General features: G+C 46.3%; 1 protein-coding gene across 3 annotated transcripts in view; it reads right to left on the bottom strand.

The window, feature by feature from the left end:
- Positions 1–13,425, bottom strand: part of Pard6g (par-6 family cell polarity regulator gamma) — a 1,244,350-nt gene that overhangs the window by 1,178,663 nt on the left and 52,262 nt on the right. For 2 of the 3 annotated variants that reach the window (XM_051202243.1, XM_051202244.1), the window contains exon 3: positions 7,586–8,484. In XM_051202243.1, the coding sequence (XP_051058200.1) occupies positions 7,628–8,484 (857 nt within the window). In that variant the 3' untranslated portion in view covers positions 7,586–7,627. Of the gene's footprint in view, positions 1–7,201; positions 8,485–13,425 lie in introns of those variants that run through there. The other variant, XM_051202242.1, reaches the window with a different exon arrangement.

Genomic DNA, 13,425 nt, shown 5'->3' on the forward strand with positions numbered 1-13,425 from the left:
GGACCAAGCTCGAAAAGCCGGGGTGGGTAGAAAGGCAGCTGAGGCTCCCGCTGCAGTAATTGTAAGGCCAGTTTTCTGGCTAAGCCAAATTTACCTGCTAGAAATGTACAGCTTTATCCTGAACTTGCTGCAGGGACAGTGGTTTTGTGGTGTAATCTACTTCACTGCTGAGCGTTATTTGTAGAGCTGAACAGCATACACCTCTGAAATACCCAGCATGTACATTTCCTAGCCACACGCTTGCTGCTTGTATCAGTTTGTGAGAGTCTACATAATATTAATATTCCATAGTCACTTGTCTTCATTATATAAGGGAAGGGTTGAGATAAAATGCCATGTAGTCAGTGGTAGGGTGCTCGATTAGCATGCGGGACGTCTTGAGTTCAATTCCTAAGCACAGCCAAGAGTGAACAGGTGAGGCAATAAAGGTAGATAATGTTGCTTATTAAATTGTTCCTATGGTTCCGGGTCGGGTGTAAAATAATGGACAGTAGACATTGGGGTCTGTTCCGTTACAAAGCTGGACAGCTATGGAGGGAGGTTCCTCTGTAATCTAAAGTGAGTTCTATTACAGCATTCTTGCATGTATCTTTAGCTACACATTATTGTTCAAATACAGCACATTGTGTTCCTAGGAGTAAAAAATACAATGGCTCTGGGTAATTGAAGTAAAATCTCCCATATAACTTGTGGGCACTAAGCCCTCGATATGACCTGCTTGACCCTGTTCTGGATCTGAGGACCCATGCCCGCCTCTTTCCATTGTGCTTGTTTCACACCTACAAAACAGCTTCCGGGGTTCCCTATGTGTCTCTTGAGAGAGGCTCTCCGTGTAGCCACACATGGTTTCCTAGGCACGAGCCATAGAGCGGGGGTCTTTGCCATCTTCCCAGCAGTTTAGTGAACAAGCCGACACCTGTAGGGCTGTCTTGCCATGCTGGTCTTGGTGGTTTACAGGCCTTGTAGCTGGATAGGACTTGATTCCCTCCACCCTTCCCCTTGCAGGGCACTATGGAAGGAGCCTTTCGCCTTAGATCCACCTTGAAGAATCTGAGTCGTGTGTCCTAAGTCCTCCTATCTTCAGCAATAGGGACTTAACCTTCAGTCTCGGGGAGGCAGCCAAGGGCAGCAGCAGTAACCTATAATGAGTCACATGGACTACCCTGAGCAACCACTCAAATAGAGGTTTTTCATGTCTGTTTTTTTTTTTTGTTTGTTCATTTTTGGTTTCAGTTTTTCAAGACAGGGTTTCTCTGTGTAACAGTCCTGGCTGTCCTGGAACAATGTTTTGTAGACCAGGCTGATCTCAAACTTACAGAGTTCTGCCTGCCAAGTGCTGGGATTAAAGGTGTGTGCCACCACTGCCCAGCGCTACCAGAGTTTTTATTAGACAGTCTAAGGCTCTTGTGGGGAGCATTGTCAGCACAAGTTGCATTACCTTCAGTTAAGGTATGCATATCTGCGTATAGTATTTATATTATTGTACATAATTTATGATTTCAGATAACTAGAAAACGATTCCTTGAAGCGTTATCAAACAATCTTGGTGCTGTTTGTGAGTCCTACCTTCTCTATTGCCCTCTCCCCATTTTCCGTGTCTCCCTTCACATCACGGTGTCTTCCCTGTTTCCCCTGAAGCGCCCCTCCCCCCACCACAGTCCCTCTCTGCTCTACTGGTTTCTGTGGCTGCTTCATGTTACCTGTCTACTTACTCTGAAGATTTGGAGCTAGGAATTGCAGAGGAGAGAGGACGTACAGGGTTTGCCCTTCTGGGTTTCGGTTGTCTTACTCAATCCATTTACTGCATTTTTAGAATTGCCTTTTTCTTTACCGCTGAATGGGATTTCATTGTGTATTATGTACCACATTTTCATTATCTAGTAATCTGTGGAAGAACATTTGGCTTGTTTCTATCTTCTGCTGCTGTCATTAAGGCAGCAATGAATGTGACCAAACGAGTGACCATGGTTATGACGTCGCGTCCTTTGGGCATCTGCCGGGAAGTGGTAGAACTGGGTCAGGTGTATTTGCAGACTTTGAGGGTGCTCCATCCTGACTTGCAGAGAGGCTATAGCAGTTTGCTTGATCGCCAGCAGTAAATGTGGCTTCCCTTTCCCCACATCCTCCCCCGCATTTGTTGTTAGCTGTTTTGTAATCTTAGCCACTGACAGGAGTGAGAGGACATTTGCATTTCAGTTTGCATTTCACCAACTGCTAAGGATGGTGTGGTCCTTTGAAAGAAAATGGCAGCCGATGGGAGTGGTTCTGTTAGGGGATGTGGCTTTGTGGGAGTAGGCGTGGCCTGGTTGGAGGAAGTACGTCACTACGGAGGCGGGCTTTGTGGTCTCATTTATGCACAAGACACGGCCCAGTGTCTCAGACCTCTTGCTGTTGCCTGTGGGTCAAGATATAGGAGCTCTCAGCGCCTTCTCCAGCACCACGTCTGCCTGCACGCTGCCATGCTTCCCGCCATGGTCATGGACTGAACCACTGAACTGTAAGCAGACCACCACAATTAAATGTGTTTCTTTATAAGACTTACCATTCTCACGATGTCTCTTCACTGCAATAAAAACCCTAGCGAAGGCAAATGGTCAACATATTTTGAGGTATTTCATAGCCATTTAAGTTCTTGTAGTAAGAACTCTGTTCAGATCCATAGCCCATTTCTTAATTGTTTTATTGACTTGCTTTTTGAGTTCTTTGTATATTCTGGCTATTAATCATCTGGCAGACATATAGTTGTCAAAGATTCTTTCCTGTTTTATGGGTTTCTTCAGTCAATTTATTGTTGCCTTAGCTGTACAGAAACCTACTTGTCAGTTGGTGGCCTTAATTCCTGGACATAATGGAGTCCTATTAAAAAATCCTTTCCTATACCTAGATCTTGCAGGGTACTGGCTATGTTTTCTTCTAGACGTTTTAGCATTTCAGGTTTAAAATTGAAGTCTTTGGTCCACTTGGAACTAATTTTTGTGCAGGATGATAGATATGGATCTAATTACATTCCTCTGCATGTGGACATCCAGTTTCCACAGTACTATTTTGTTGAAGATGCTGTCTTTAGTGTATATTTTTGGCGTTATTGACAAATATGAGTCAGATGGCTATAGTTACATGTACTCATGTTTGGACCTTTCTTTCCCATTGGCATATATATTCTTTTTATTATTAACATAGCTCTATGGTACATCTGGAGTCTAGGATGGCAGTCCCTCCAGTATTGTTTTTGTTCAGGATTGCTTTGAATATCGAGGGTTTTTTTTTTTTTTTTTTTTTTTTTTTTTAATTTTCCTGGTACCATAAGGATTTTAGGATTCTTTTTCTATTTCAGTGAAGAATGTTGTGAGTATTTTGACTGGGATTGCACTGAACCTGTAAATCTAACAGATCACTCAACAAAGCTTATCAAATTCTGAAAAAACTGTAATAATTCCATGCATCCCATCTATCATGAAATAAAATTTAAAATTGACAGCAGAAAATGTGTAGTAAGTACATAACTCACGGAGACTAAACAACTCATTGCTGAATGTAGAATGAGTCAAATAAAAAATAGAATTTCTGTTACTAAATAAAAACATAACAGAACAAAACCTTTGGGGCATATTAAAAGTAGATCTAAGAGGGAAGTTGTAGCTTGAAATGCCTATGTTAAAAGACCAGAAACAGCATGAATAAGTAAGTTAATGTTGCAGCTTAAGTATTGGAAAAAACAGTGGGGTGTGGTTGCTACACTCTAGAATCCCAGCACTTGAGAGGAAAAGCAGGTGAATCTGTTAGAGACCAGTCTGTTCTACGTAAAGAGTTCATAGACCATATCTCAGACAGGCAGAATGGGTAAAAACAAGAACAAACCAAACCCAAATCGAGTAGATGGCAAGAAATATAAGTCAAAGCAGAAATTAATGAAACGGAAGCAAAGAAAAAAAAAATCCTTGAATGCAAGAGCTGGTTCTTTGAGAAGATAAAATTGACAGGCCCTTGGCCCAACTAACCAAATAAAGATATGATCCAAATGAACTGAATCGGGAACGAACAAGGAAACATTACAACACCATCAGTGAAATTCAGAATATTGTAAGGTATTACTTAAAAAAAATTCTCTATTCCATTACATTGGAAAATCTAAAAATGAATTTCTTGATTCAAATCGACAAAGTTAAGCTAAGAAGAGATCAAAAGTCTAAACAGACCCATGACAAATAAGGACATTGAAAGAGTAATAAAAAGCCTTCCAACTAAAAAAAAAAAAAAAAAAAAAAAAAAAGTTCAGGACCAGATGTATTCACAGCAAATCCTTCTAGACTTCCAAAGATCTACAGCCAGTCCTTATTTCATTAAAAAGAAAGGAAAACAGAACACTCCCTAACAAATCTATAAAGCTAGTATTAACATTAATATCAAGACCAGGTAAAACAACAATAGAACAAAAACTGGACTGAGCTACTTGATGAACACAGAGAGATCCTCAATAAAATAGTAGCAAACTGAAAATAGGCATATATCAAGAAGATCCTCCACTGTGCTCGAGTTGGCTTTATTATCCCAGAAATGCAGGACAGTTCAACATACTAATATAATAAATCATATGAATGGACTTAAAGATAAAAATCACAGATTATCTCAATAGCATAAAATGAAAAGCTGACAAAATCCAACATGCTTTTATGATAAAACTCCTAGAAAGTAGGACTGGCAGAAATGTACCTTAGCATAATAAAAGCTGTCTAAGACAAGCCCATAGCCAACATTATCCTAAATAGAGGAGATCTTGAAGCAATCCCATTAAAGTCAGGAGTAAGATGAGCTGTCTGCTATTCCCGGCCCTTTTCAGTACAGTGCTACAAACCTTGCTGGAGCAATAAGGAAAACAAGGCATATACACAAATAGTCATTTTGATTTGCAGATGTTACTTTATACATAAGAGATCTTTAAAATGCCACCAGAAAACTTCTAGAAATGAATTGAGCAAAGTGGTAGGATACAAAATCAAGTTAGAAAAATTAATAGCCTTTCTACATACCAACAACAAATATTGATCTTGGGCACAGTCTAATTTACAGTACCTTCAAATGTAATAAGATATTCTGGGATGAAACTAACCAAGGAGGGGGGGGAGACCTCTGTAATGAAAGTTTCAAATTTATGAAGAGATGGAGAAAGACTAAAAAAACTGGAAGCCATCCCATGTTCATGGGACAGTAGAAGTATATTGTGAAAATGACCATCCCACCAAATCTTATAAAACAAACACATTACTAGTGATATCTCTGGAGTGGATATAATTGTAAGTGGATTGTAATAATCGTCACAAAACAGGTGGGTACCACTGACATAATTAAAACAGTTTCTACAATAACTGAATTCCCAGAAACTACAGTTACCAGCTCTGCATTGCCCGCAACCCTGCATTCCTCAGCTGTGTGGATGCCCTAGGAAGGTTTGGTCCCTGATTAGTGGAACTGTTTGGGAAGGGTTAGAAGGTGTGGCCTTGTTGAAGTCGTGTCTGTGGGAGTGAGTGAGCTTTGCGGTTTCGAAAGCTCATGGCAGGCCTAGCCCCTCCACCCCCGTCTCCGGCTCCGACTCTTGCCTTGTGCTTACGAATCAGATGTCCTCAACTAATGCTCCAGTGCAATGCCTTCCTGCCTGCTGGTGTGCTCCTTGCAATGACAGTAGTGGACTTATCCTGGGAAACTGTAAGCAAGTCCCCAGTTAAATGCCTTTATAACTTACTTTGGTCATGGTGTGTCTTACAGCCACAGACAGAAACTGAGAGCTATATCAGTAACACACGTTAACTCAAAAGCAAAAAAAGTTTATTTTCTGATATATAAAACCAAAACATTTAATATATAATGACATAGATTTTTTTTTTTTTCTTTTTGAAGGAAGAAATAAAATGTAGGAGTAGAGTTCTGTTTAGAAAAATACAGTCAGGCATCCGACAAACACATGTAATTTCTCAGATGCAACATCTCATAAAGGTCACAGGCCTGTGAGTTCCCTTGAATAAATTGATTCGTAAACCGATTCGCATTTGCCAAACAACTTAAGCATGGTAAGAAACCACTTTCCATCTTGGTAGCAAGCCCAGTGTATTCAGCACAACGTACCAAGCAGCAGCTTAGCTGATAACAGCCCTGTAGTAACTGGCCATCAGGGTTTCTGTAGTCCTTTTGAGAAGACACATCCCAAACTACTGCAGCAACCCAGGAGATGCTTGGTCAGCACTGAGATGTAGGGAGCATCTTACCTTGTACTCACAAACAGTGGATGGTCCTCAGCACACAACTGAGAAACAGACCTGGGAAACAACAACTCAGAAAAAAAAAAAAAGCTACTTCTGCCCAAAGGGAAAAAAAAAAAAAAAAAAAAAAAAAAAAAAAAAAAACAAACCGAGTTCTTAATAAATTCCGGGCAAAGGACAACACAGGGATGCAGTTTCCGCTCTGACATTTCATGAAGTCAGGACAGTTCTGCCTCTGACCAGCAGGTGGGGCTGTCAACCTGGAAGGCTGGGAAGACACTTTAGACCTGTATTTACATGAAAGATTCACTTGGTCAGTTTGTTCTCAGTTAATAAATGCACCATTCTCTCTTCGACATTGTATCCAAACAGAAAACACAATTCATGTGAAACTTAATTGAGTCAAACAATAGTAGGCCTCTAAGAAGAGTGATCTGTCACAACTATTTTAAGTTGCATGTGACTGGTTCTACTTAAGGAAGCGGGCTCTCGCTAGTGACCACTGTTGTAGGAACGTGCACCTTCCTTATAACAACAGCAGCTGTTTAAAAAGCAAAGCTAATACATACTGCTGTGGTGCTCGACATCTTAAAACTGCCCAAGTCAGTCAACCCAAGGAAAACCCTGATGTAAACATCGGCTCTTAATCCATGTGCCATCACTGGGCCCGGCTTGTGCGGCCTACAGCCCTACTGTAATAAGAGGTTGATGGCAGTGACTGCCTGCCTGTCCAGGCTGGGACAGGTATGCAGACGCAGCCGCTGTAACCCCAATGGCTCCTGGGTATAGGCCAGTGGGCTGGCTTTGTGAGCTGCCTACAAGCAGTGTGAAAACAGGTTCTTCCTGTGAGGAGACCCATCCCTAGACAGCTCTCAATTCCTGTCACAGCCACACTGGGTCAGTAGAGGGCTCAGGCGGCACAGATTTTTACATGAGTTTTACTATTTAAAAAAAAAGTTATCCATAAAGCATCACTTTAAAAACAAGTATTTAAGAAAATTTAAAAACACTGTACTTTTAGCATTTTGTTTCACTCTGCAAAGATTCTGGACATACACTGAGGCCTGGCTCAGAATATGTGCAGGTGTGTTTAGTTTTAAGGCCCGTGAAAAAAATCCTATAAAAATAGACAGTATTCTTGTCCAAAAGCTTATTAAATAAAGAATAGGGTTGTAGGAATGATGATGAAAAAAGAAAAAAAGATGAAGTACACAATTACTTTTCTTATTTTAAAATTGACATAAAAAATTAAAGTATTTCCTTTTGGAGTCACTATACATCTAATAAGTACTACATGCTACTCAACACTTGCCACCCACGGGTCTTGATGCCACGCAGTGTGTCTGGGGGCTCAGCCTGCCCAAGTGGCTCAAGCCCTAGAGTGTGATGGCTGGCCCATGCTCCTCCACGCCTCCTTGAGGGAGGACCAGGCTGTGTCTGGGGTCTGGTTTCAGGGAGCTGAGAAATCTGTGAATGCTGCCATTGCTCTCCCTCCCAGAGCTGTGTAGGACCGTGTCCCTGTGCAGCCTGTGGGCAAGGCTGGTTCCATTGGCCCTGGAGAGGCTGCCTGGAGGTACAGCCTGTGTCTTGGGAATGTGCTGAGGTTCCAGAGCCCCCTCAATGACAATGTCGGCTTCCTCATCACTCTCCATCTCTTCGGGGTGGAAATTCTGCAGGACATGGGCGGCTGGCAGGCTGTGGTGACTGGTGGCGCTGTCTGTGGACTGGACAGAGCTACTGGATGTGCGGCTGCTGCGGACCACGTTGTTCCTTTGGTTGGCAGGCTTGACGGTGACGATGAGGTTGTGGCTGTTGGCGATCATCATGTCTGTGACCTGATCCAATGTCTTTCCAGCTACCTCGATCCCGTTTACCTCCAGGACTTCGTCATTCACAGCCAGTAGCCCGGTGCTCTCTGCAAGGCCCCCAGGCACCATTCGGGAAATGAAGATACCCGGTACTTTCTCTAGCCCGTGAGGGGTCACACGCACGCTGGTGCCATCTCGGATGTAGAAGCCCAGTGGTTTTTCACAGCCATGCCTGTAGAGCCTCACTCGGCGATGTGTCTCGGGGAGTATGTCCACATCAATGATGGAGGACACTGGGCGGAAGTCATGGGGCATGCTGATGTTGAGGTGCGCACGCCGGCGCAGACCCTCATCCCTCAGGGTCACCAGCACTTTCTTCTTCCTGGACAGAGTGCCTGTTCCAAAGCTGTAGTGGTCTGCCTCTTCTGAAACAGTCCAGAGAGAGTAAAGTGAGAAGCACGTCACGTGCAGGCAGGCAGAAAAGACTAGGAATGTGTCTGCGGTGTCGGGAAGCCTGTGTCTGCTGGCCCCAGATTCCAGGTCTTTCTGCTACCTACTCTGCAACCACTTCCGTGTCCCCCTCCCCCAAGTCTGAATCCCAGAAGCACTGTGTCTGGGACCTGATGTGCAGAAACATGGGGTGACTGGGGATTGTCTCACTTTCCAGTGGATATCTCCAACCTGGCCCCAGGGAAGGAGGTAGAATGAAGAGCCCACAATGAAGAGAATTAGCAAAAGAAAGAAGGGTTAAACATTTGGGAGGCTGGCAAAATTGAAAACAGGTCAAACCACAGCAGGGCCTGGCTGCAGGAAACTTCTGCAAACACGGGTTAAACCACAGCGGGGTCTGGCTGCAGGGAGCTTTCACAGACAGATGGCGGGAACTGGGGGGTTTGAACATCCACCCGAGTCCCTAGGTGATTCCCTGGTGATTCACTTGCAGCTGTTGGAACAGAGAACTAGTTCTGTCTTAGGTTAATTCCTAAGAGAGACCCTCTCCTCTCTCGGCAAACACCGTGGTGTTAGCAGCACTCAAGGGGACGGTTTTTGCTCGTTTTTTGAGCAGTGGCTGATGAGGTGTGACACAGCACCTTGCACCAGTAGGGTGACAGGCCACTGCAAGAGCAGACATGTTTGGATGAGTTAGCTGGCCAGGGATATGCTGAGTAGCCTGGTCTAAAGCACAGCGTTTGGAAGATGAAAGGCAGTAGGCTGGTGTTTGGAAATGCTGAAGAGATCGCTTTCTCAGGTTAGAAAAACATAGCACATTTATTTTTATATTAAGTCTTCTATCTGACACGGGAGGCTATATAAGAAAGCACATCTGGACTCAGATCAAACAGTCTCCACGGCTCATCTCCCTGGATACACAAGTGTCGGCTCTACACACTGCTCCCATGGAGTCTGTGCCTCATGGCGGCCTCCTCTGCATGGACTTGGGCTGGTATGGTGCCTGTCTTTGCCAACAAAAACTCATCCAGGAGACGTTTATCTTCCCAACCTCCCCTCTCTCTTCAAAGGCTGACCACTTCTCAGACCCACGCCCTCATAAGCAGGATACCGAGGGGTGGCCTGCTCATGCCCTGTCTCCCTGTGTGCCTGCAAAAGATGTAGGATTGATGGAATAAGGACCAGACCGCAGGCAGCGGAAAATGGGTAAGAGAAAAGGAGTGGCAAGGCGGTCCTAACACCTAGAGAAACTGCTTGTCCTTCATTCTGGAGGACGGCTGGTGGGAGAGAAAGCCCAGGCGCTCGGCATGGAAAGGGCTAGGGCTAGGGGCAGGGCCAAAGAGGGCAGCCCCTAGGTTACGAAGCCCAGGAAAGAGAAGCCCCCGCTGCAGCTGAGACTCTTGAGGCAGGTAACCCCGTCTGGTAGTGTCATCTGGTAGCGTGTTAGCACAGAGGAAACACTTGAGTGCAAAGTTCAGGCTGGAAGAAAATGCTCCCGCTACAGTCACATACCACCTGGTGACAAGAATGGTCGCACCTTGGTGGCTAAGCTTCAAGAATCGCCATCACTAGAAGACAGTGCCCGAAGCTAGGCGCATGGCCAGCCCTGCGGTCAGCAAGCACATGGGAATCACTGCAAGCCTGCTCCTCCAGGGAGAGCCTCACACATTCACCGAGCCAGAGTGGGTTTCTATACGCAGCCAAGCAATGGTTTGTGGTGTGTGACTCAAGTCTTTCCCTTGGCTGAGTTCCTCTGCATAGAACACACGGGAAGCCTGCCACTGGCACCCCACAGACGCCAGCATCTATGATGTGACCATCCCCAGACACCACACTGAAGCAGTATCAAGCAGCAGCAGCAATGGAAGTCAGGAAGGTGAGACCTGAGGCCGGGGGAAAGGGTGTGAACTTACTGCACGTGCAGGGCTAGCGGAAGGCTGTAGACTTGCAGGCTTTACCACACCTAAAGCTGGGCCTCAGCCCTGCAGCCACACGGCCCGGTTTTGCTTTAACTAAAGAAATGAACCCAATTAAATGGGCACATTTTATCCGTCTTTCATGCATTATCACCTGCTTGAAGGTGGGGCTTTTGCTGGGGCGGGGACACTCATGCATTGTGCTTCTTACCGATAGAGACCCAGGAATTGTAAGCAGTGAGGTTCAACAAACCAGGTTCCCTAACTTTTGGCTTCTGTGGTGTTGTCTAGACCCTAGTGTCCAGGCCTTGCTTCTGTGGCCCTGACCCTGTAGTCATAGCTCCCAAGTTCATTTCTGCATCAGAAGTTCCAGTAGACCTAAAGGTCCCGACAAGGTTGCTTGTTCCCTTTGGGGCCCATCACGATGGCTAACAGAGCACTCTCCTTTTTCATCCTAAGACACCGGTCCACAGAGACAGCAAAAGTAAACAAGGGCGACCTTGGGAACTTGTGGGGCCGCGCTCTACTGCAGGGCCCCGGTTACAGTCGCCAAAACGGCTATGTATGTCATATGTGTGAGATGTATTGGCAAATGCACACGAAGGTCTGGGGACAAGGTACATCCAGAGTACCAGGGTGGAGACCACACATCTCAGAGCAGCGAGCCTGGAGCTGGTGCTCGGGACAGTCTACAGAGTGGGCAGATCCTGTGTGGAGCCCCAGGGCTGGCCAGCAGAATTCCTCACCACTGTCTGATACCCAGGAGCCTTTGGAAGAGGCTCTCCCAAGGATGGAGCAGGCGCCACTACAGCTCCTTGGCATTTCCACACTGACTCCCCTCCGGCTAGATTTGCAAACAAGTCCCGCTGTGGATGGTGGCTTGCCTCAGATGCTCTCAAGATGCTGCTGTCTGTGGGGAATGTGACCACAGAGGGTGTGTGCCCCAGCAGGCTGGTCAGGGGCTCATGGGACACGACTTGTGCTCTCCCGGTGCTGCAGTTTACCAGCTGGCCATGCTCGGGCACCAGCTAAGCAGGTCCAGAGCCCTAGTCCAGAGCCAGCACCACTGCAACGGGGAGGGGCTGGGGCTGTGCTCGAGGCTCCAGCTTCATCCCGAGAACCACGAGTTGGAGAGTTGGAGACCATGTCTATCACTGGCAAATGGCTGTGTAAGGAGAGAGGGCATGCCGGCTTCGAGACAGGCCGTAAAAAGCGAGCTGTGCCCCGGAGGGAAACAGGCAGGTGCCGCACAAGATGGAGCTGTGCGTGTGCACCTTCTGAACACTTGGACTATCTTTCCCAGCAACCGCACTGGAGAACACACAACCCCTGCCTGCTCCAGGATGTGGTGCTGGAGAGCTGCGGTCCGCAGGCTGGCACGAGGGAGTTTCAGACAGCAATGTGTTTCTATCTCTTTTTTAATATGAACCATCACACATGGACTTTATTTGTAAAAAAATCCCAAACTCTCTAAAAATAAAAGTGTTATAAAGAATGCCCATTCCTAAAATTCCAACCTTGGTTTCTGAAATGAATACCTTTGAAAAGAGCAAAACTGCCTTAGCTTCTTCAACAAGTAACATGCTAAACTTTCTATTTTCTAAAGTAAATAATTAAAAGAATTTCTTTTTTTTTTGAGCCGAATATATCTTGTTTTCCCTCATGTTTTTTCTCTTTCTTTCTTTCTTTCTTCCTTTCTTTCTTTCTTTTTTTTTTTTTTTTACTTCTGCTTCAAGATGTCCTCAGTAAGAGGACACACAAGGAAATGTTAGTCTGACCCTGTGAAACTCTGGTGGCTACAGGTCTTCAAAAAGATTTCCAGAAATATTTTCTTACTGACAATCCCTTACATCATGTGTGTCTCTGGCATGGCAAAACTGTCCCTAATGCGGAGGCTTTTCTCGGCGAGGAGGAAGCGGCCTCCTTCAGAACTTGGGGGCCGTGCTCCTGGTCGGCGCCTGTTTACTGGATGTTTTCAAAGGGCCAGAACAGGAAGACGCCCCTTGTCCTGTGCTGGTCTCCTCCATGCTTCTCGGCCTGGGGAAACCCATGGCTCGGTTGGGCCTGCTGAGGTCCCGGCATGAAGACCCCTTTTCATTCTGGTTGGGGATTTTTTGGATGAAGATCAGAATGGACGTCAACATCCACTCCAGATTACTGCTGTGTATCAGGGCTGTACACGGAAAACTCAAGAGAAGCTGACTCACCAATGCCTCGTCTAACAAACGGATACTTGTGAGGTCCCAGCTCCGGCACCTGGCCACCCACAACCTGTACCACAAAGGCCAGCTGGCCAGCCTGTGGCAGCCTGGAAGCCCCAGGCAGCATGCGTGTGTGTGTGTGAGCAGCTGCGGAGGATTACACTGCCTCTTGGGCTCCCGAGGAGACTCACTGCCCTGAGTCTTGGCTGTTATCAGACAGAGATGTCTAGAATCGCCAATATTCCTGCTCTAGGCCCTGGAGCACCTGCATGTTTGCCCAGGCCGTCGCTAAGCAACGAGGAGCTTCAGGCTGCCGCTTTGGGCGTTCCACCACGGGTGAAGCAGGGCCATCTGCTCCATGACCTCTGCTCTCAGCAGAGCTCCATGCTCACAGGTCATGTGCTCCGGGATGCTTTCCAACGCTCCCTTGCTGTGGACAACCGTATCCCTGGTATTCCCATTCTCAGAGGAAACAGAAACACCAGAAAGCCGTTTCCCACCATCCATCAGGAGCAACAGGCAGGCCAGACAGGTACACTGTGACCTCTACACTCATCCTGGGGACCTTCCCCCTGAACCAGCGGATGACATCAGTTCTGTCCTTTGTTTATTCTGCTGAGCCTCCCAGAGAGCAGCAGCCCGAACATGTGTCTGCGTGTCCCCTAGACTGGGAATGCCAACAGTCCACACCGAAGGACAAGCGAGGGAGGGGCTCTGTGTCCCCTGATACGAGCTCCGAGCCAGCTATTTGTTCAAGGTGCTCTCACAGGTGGGGGGCAGAGCTACAGCTACGGCATGG

This window comes from Phodopus roborovskii, unplaced genomic scaffold (genome assembly GCF_943737965.1).
Source record: "Phodopus roborovskii unplaced genomic scaffold, PHOROB, whole genome shotgun sequence".
In the NCBI taxonomy this organism is placed as follows: domain Eukaryota; kingdom Metazoa; phylum Chordata; class Mammalia; order Rodentia; family Cricetidae; genus Phodopus; species Phodopus roborovskii.